The sequence below is a fragment of the Sinocyclocheilus rhinocerous genome, unplaced genomic scaffold (assembly GCF_001515625.1).
Source record: "Sinocyclocheilus rhinocerous isolate Xijiao unplaced genomic scaffold, SAMN03320098_v1.1 scaffold830, whole genome shotgun sequence".
Lineage (NCBI taxonomy): Eukaryota > Metazoa > Chordata > Actinopteri > Cypriniformes > Cyprinidae > Sinocyclocheilus > Sinocyclocheilus rhinocerous.
Window position 1 is genome coordinate 357,173 of NW_015636881.1, and position 6,317 is coordinate 363,489.

Sequence of the window (6,317 nt, forward strand, 5' to 3'; positions counted from 1 at the left end):
TAGAATTGTATGTATTGTATTTTTAGAATAATATGCTAATAATATTATATGAACATCACCACTCAGATGTGATTATTTGTCTAACCTGGGTAGTTCTGCATCATGACAGAGGACATGCCTCTGTATCCAGGATGGCTGGGATCGTAGCTTTGCCCAAAAGGATATCCATGCATGTAATGCAGGTAGGGTTGGTGCTGTGCTAAGGGGGAGCTGAAAGGTATGTGAGCATTGGGCCGGGAATCTTTCCCACCGCTTCGCTGGTCCTCAGAGCTGGGAGGACACAAACCATCAGTTACATCTTTACTATTTTCTTTGGAGCTGCTGTCTTTCAGCCTTGGCCTGTCATCTTTGCCTTTTCTGTCTCGCTGCCGGTCTCGGTCCTCATCTGGTGGTCTCTGACTGTCAGGGTACTGAAAACAGAAAACAGAAAGGCGTTAAAGTTAAGGTTTTGAGAGGTAATAAATTAGCTCACCCTTATGAAATCTGTTTTTTTTTTCAACTAAATTTTAATTTTTGGGTGAATTATCCCTCTAGCTTGCGAACTGTGCAGTCGTTTAGTTCAAGAATCACATGTTTGCCTCACCTGTCTGTACCACATGGCTTGCTCCATACCCAGCCTGGCAGACTCCACACTTGCCTTTGAGTCATCCTTTCCATGATGGCCAGCTTCACTGAGCTTCATTTTAAGCCCCTCAGCCTGCTGTGGCTGCAGCTTGGTCTCCTCCCCTTTAGGGATGATGACTGACTTGGCAGGTTCGGAGGAAGTGTCTCTCTGTTTGCCAGGGGCCTGTGGCTTTCCCAGGTCTGAAAGGCTGGGGGCTTTTGTTAGGCCAGGAGGAACAGGGCCCTTCTGTTTCCAGTCCTCCTTCAGAGAGGCCTCCCTGTCCTTTACACCTGAATCAGGCTTTTTCTCAGCAGACCTGTGCTGCTCAGACATGAGTCTTTGCCTTTCCTCATACTGCTGCCTGTAGGTTGGATTAGTGTTCATGAGGTGGTTGTGATAAACCTGATCTGGGTATCCATATGGGGGAACGTAGTATTGGTTGTAGTAGAGTGGCTGCATGTACATATTGGAGCGCTGCTGAATGACAGAGGCTTGCTGCTGGTGTGGCTGACTTGAAGCGACCTCAGCTTTGCGCTCATCCTGCACGTCAACCTTCGTCTTCTCCTCGGGCGATGCTTGCTCATCTTCCTTCTTCAGTTTCAGAGCTTGCCCTTCCAGCAGAGGCCCACCAGCAGTGGCACCACCAGGGCTAGAGTGGGTGTAACTAGGGGAGTAGTAGTTGTCATAGCTAGCATAATACACAGATTCCTTAGAGGATGCCTGAGAGGGAAATAGCGCCTTCTTTGCACTGTCCTTGCCTGACTGATCTTCCGCTTTACCTTTGACCCCTTCCATTTTGCCTTCACCATCTTCCCCGGCATCAGATATGTCAGAGTATGCAGGGCTGTTTGTCTTTACCGAGGAGCTATCGGCCCCATTCTGGGTGACGGCGTGAAGGGGAGTGAGAGGCTGTCCGCTGCTATCCACACGACTGGCCACCCCGATGGATGGACTGGGAGCATTATCTGTGAAGCTGTATATCTTATCAGCCTCTGCCTTCATGCTAGCAAGGCGGCTTTGATGAGGGTCTGAGGAGCCATTGAGATGACCCTCACTCCTGCTTCCTGGGTCAGAGGACTCAGAGTATGGGCTTTTGCCCTCTTCTGTTTTCCCACTCTTTCCTGGGAGCTTGGGACTGTCTGCATCCTTGCCCAAATCTTTCTTTTTCTTGTCCTTTTTCTTTTTGTCCTTGGAGCTGCTCAAAGATGGATTAATTGGCGACGAGTCCCCAGTTACACCCAACTTAGACTGAATGCCTTTTAGCTGGGGACTCTTGGGGATGCCCTGCAACATGTTGGCCATCCCTGGAGGATGGTTGGGGCTTCCGCCACTAAATGATGTTGGCTGCAAAGAGTACATCTGCTGAGAAGGGAGGGATGGAGCCATGGGTCTGGAAGACTTCATGTTCTTCTGGGACAGCTTGTCAGACTTGACATTGCTGCTTGGCTTTTTGGACTTCCTGTCGTCCATGCCATCATTGCTAGCCTCATCAGCAGTGACGCAAGGCCCGTCCTCACAACCCTCCATAGGTGTGCCACAAACATCTGCTTCAGCATCACCATTCTTCTTCTTTGACTTGGAGACAAACTTTCCAGGAGAAGGGGATGGACTCTGAGCATCAAAACCTCTTCCTTTTGGTGTGACAGAACGTGCTGGGGAGAGAGAGCCTTTTTGTGTAATCGAAGCTCCGTTGCAACTTCCTGGCTCTGGGTGGAGAGAGGATTCTTCCCCATATTCGCTGTCCCCATCCATGTCCAACTTAATATCATCATCATTATGAGCACGAGCCTGATGGTACTTCAGGCCATTGATGTGCTTGTACTTCTTGTTGCAATTGGGATGCGGGCAGTCAATCAGTACAGGTGAGGGACAGGTTCGGTCTAAAGGAGGAGGAAGGGACTCAGTTTTGATGATAGGAATTGGAAGTGCAGAGGAGGTCATTCCACCATGTGAATTTGTGCGCATACGCTTGTTGCCTTTAGAATCCTCAGAGCTAGAGTTGGGCTCCATGTCTGAAGCAGGCTTGTTCTTGCGCTTACTGGATGAGGAGGGACTGGCTTTTATGTCCTCTGTGTTGCTATTGGGCGGAGTCCTGCGCTCAGAGGAGTTTTGGCTTCCGCGCCGACCCTTGCTATTGGAATTTGCTCTGGTCTTGCTGTTATTGCAGCCCTTATTATCAGACGAGTTGCTGTTCTCATTGACTGGGGTGTTACTATTGGGTCGCATTCTTTTACCACGGCCACGTCCATTTCTCATTTCTAGGTCACTTGTGGGAGACTCGCAGAACCTTAAAGAAAAATAAAGATTTTCAAGATTTTCACAATTACCTTAATAATAATAATTTGGCAGTATGATATTGATTATATTAAAGGCTGTCAAGTGTCTAAAAAGATAAGCTTTTAATAATATAAAAAATAATTCCAAATGACTGAGACGTCTAAAAAAAAATTATTTCAATATTCAAACTGTTAAACTCATACTATTTAGATTCTTGCATACAGCCAGAGGTGGGATTCTATTCTTATCACCTGATAGGCTTGGCGATGTGTATGTTTTTAAGTGTGCCTTATCCCTAAGGGTTATGATGTGATACACCTGGCTTACTACTAGTCCAGAGGGAGTACTGATGTGGTACTAAGGAAAGGAGGCTGACAAGCAGAGACTAGTATCCTAGGGAGGAATATTTGATTTTCTTGATTTGATATGTTAAAGCGCTTCACGTACCTTGGAGGAGCCCAGTCATGACGGGTACAATCCAAAAGTGTTCCGACATACGTTTTGTTCCGCCAAGTAACATTTACCACCAGCATACCTGTAAAACATAAAGAAGACACTTACTATAATGCAAGAATATCTCTTTCTATATACAGAGACTCAATGACACAGTAATACAGTTGTTATAATGTCAGTTTTCTGATTCATAAGCACTACTCATCTGGTTGCTTCTCCACCTCATTACCAATATTCCAAACACAATCCATGCAGAAGCCACAATTCCCATTTAAATAGTGCAAATGGAGGTTTTCTAAGGCCAGCACTCTCAAAGCTGCCCTGCTATTTTTACTGGGTACTTCATGATTACACCAGCTAAAAGCTGTAAGGAGCAGAGTGTGTTGTTTCTGGGAGTAAAAAATTGTTTGATGTGTCCTCCATCTGACTTTGCAGTACTGTGAGTCGCCTCTGCAAATGGTTTAGCAATTGTGTAAAAACAGCTGAAGCAAATGAAAATGCTTGTATCTGGCAGTGATTCAGAGGTTTCGCTGCAGAAGCTCAGACAGGTAAGTGCTGGATGTTTCTGTGATTTTGCACTACCATAATAGCAGGCAAAATCAATAACGCATTAAAATAATATGCCCTTAATAGGTCATGAAAGGCACAAAAAAAACAAAAATAATATTGTGTAACATTGATAAGGCTTCAGTCAGGCTAATAAATTTAAGATAAGCTTCTATGGTGTTACATTTTGTGAGTATACTGAAACTTATTAGTATACTAAATTAACATATTTAAATGAAATGAAATTAACAAAAAAATTCTTCTGTAGAATATTGCTTTTTAGGAATGTCTTTTTAGTCATTGTTTTTATTTATTAAAGAAATAATAGGCCTAAATCTTGTTTTCCACCAAACATCATAGTGTGGGCCTCCAAATGTGAGAGCTGAATTCATGAACGCTCCTTTGAAAAATGTCAGTGGAGGTCAGTCGAAGAGCACATTAGCGGGGCCCTTTCCTATTTCGCTTGCAGTCATTAACGGTTCTCCGGCCACCTGTCTGAATCCAGGCTAAATGAGACTAAATGACCGGCATTTCACCTCTGATGCCCTTCAGTAGCCAAAGTGGAACAAACAGAAGCTTGGCATGTGTGCTGCTGCACTCTTACACTCCATTAAAAACAGCTCTATTGGAGTTTAAAGGCTACACCAGCTCTACATAGATATGTCATGATTGTTTTTTTTAGCTGGACAGGAGACCAGCTTAACCCAACTAAGACCAGCAAAATATCTTAGGCTGGTTTAAGTTTTTTTCCCAATCAAGTAAGGATAAAACAACTGCAAATATAACATATGGGTCATAATGGAAATATGATGGTTTATGGCTGATGTTACATAACTAAAGCCTAGTGGTATTTTAAAAACAAGGGAGTTGCCATCCAAACATTCCATTTCAATAGGAAATACAGCACAGGAAAAAAACTGCACTTGTCCTGAGATTGCATGGTTTCTTTAAAAGAACAAGAGTCTGAAATCATCAGGAGGCAGGATTGATTGAGTTAAGATGCACTTTATTGACCTCAGAGCGAAATCCAAGAATAGCCAAGTACGCAAATTCAAAGAGAAAAGGTAATGATGAAATCAACTATGTTTCCCTTAAACCAACAGCTAATTCAGGCAATAAAATAACACATTGATCCAATAGCTTGTTGAAGTGGCCCTGGAAAGAGGGTTGAATCAGGATACTGGCATATGAGCCTTTCTGTTTGGCACGATTGCGTTTGCTGGCATCAAGCCCTTCATAGTCTGTGGGTGAGGGCTTTCTGGGCTCTACTTCAAGAGCAATAAACTTTCAGAAGATTTAGGGCTGACATTTGGAGGCATCAGCATGCACGGCTTGTGAGAGTGGATGCCACACCAACACGACCCTGGTCTGCTTCCAGCGTCCTGCAGAGGGGATTTGTGTCCGAGTGATGCCTAGAAATATTGCTCCAATCTGTCTCTGACTGTTTCATCATGAACTGAGAGCTGTCTGCCCTTAACCTCCTGCCATTCTGGGATTCACGCACTGGGCTGAAACATGAGCAAGTCAATATGTCCATCCACAAATAAAAGGTTGCAGTACACTGGGCTTTGACTGAAATAAAGCACGCCACTGTTGATTTGAGGAAGTCATGAGAGGACACTGCGACTCAGCAACAACTTGATCTGCAATAAGTCATGGAAGATGGATGCTGTGTTCTAAAGCTCATCGAGCTTCCTAGGCAACATTTGTTGTTTTACTAGGTGTGCTCCTGACACAAATGCCACTCTAAATTATGCTCCCCTTCAAGATGCCTTTTGGCCGAATTCTAAGGTAGCACTGCATGCATATTTAGTGGAGGCAACAAATTATGCAACGCAATGAACATCCGTATCTAAGATGGAGGATTGAGTCTGGGGAACGGTAAAGTATTTTATTAATTACGTAAAAGTATTGATTACTAAGTGCAATAAAACATGCACAATCATTTTTGTTGTTTTTGCTTGTATTTAGGGTACTGGGTCCTTGGCTTAGCAACATGATAAAGTCAAACCAGAAATGGAATGAGGAGGAGACTGATCACTCATAGAACAATGAATAGGAGATAACATAGTACAGCTGCTACATAAATTGAAGTCCTGCCAATTGCCTTTGACAGTTTATTTAATCTAGAATACGCCAACTTGAAAACCATGTGATGGTTCTATGATCCAATTGTTGTCCGATTTTATTACGGATTCATAATATGCTATAGAAATACAATATTGCAATCTTCAATTCAATTGAATTAGAACTGAACATGTCTGCCTATTGCCTACATAGAAAATAGGGCTGCACGATAAATCGCATGCGATATTTAACGCGCATCTTGTCAGAAAGCCGGTTCTGTAATCAGCGGTAAATCTCCATCACGTGCGTGCTTTCACATTGAGCAGCATTAACTACACAGAGCCGTTGTTCACTGACGAGCTGCGCAAAA

At 43.7% G+C, this 6,317-nt stretch overlaps 1 protein-coding gene across 2 annotated transcripts in view; it reads right to left on the bottom strand.

Moving 5' to 3' along the window:
* LOC107748266 (zinc finger protein 609-like) overlaps positions 1–6,317 on the bottom strand; it is a 64,974-nt gene that overhangs the window by 3,444 nt on the left and 55,213 nt on the right. For both annotated transcript variants that reach the window (XM_016562999.1, XM_016563000.1), the window contains exons 4-6: positions 3,329–3,416; positions 584–2,891; positions 86–410 (exon numbers count right to left, since the gene is read on the bottom strand). In XM_016562999.1, coding sequence (XP_016418485.1) covers positions 86–410; positions 584–2,891; positions 3,329–3,416 — 2,721 coding nt within the window. The remainder of the gene's footprint in view (positions 1–85; positions 411–583; positions 2,892–3,328; positions 3,417–6,317) is intronic.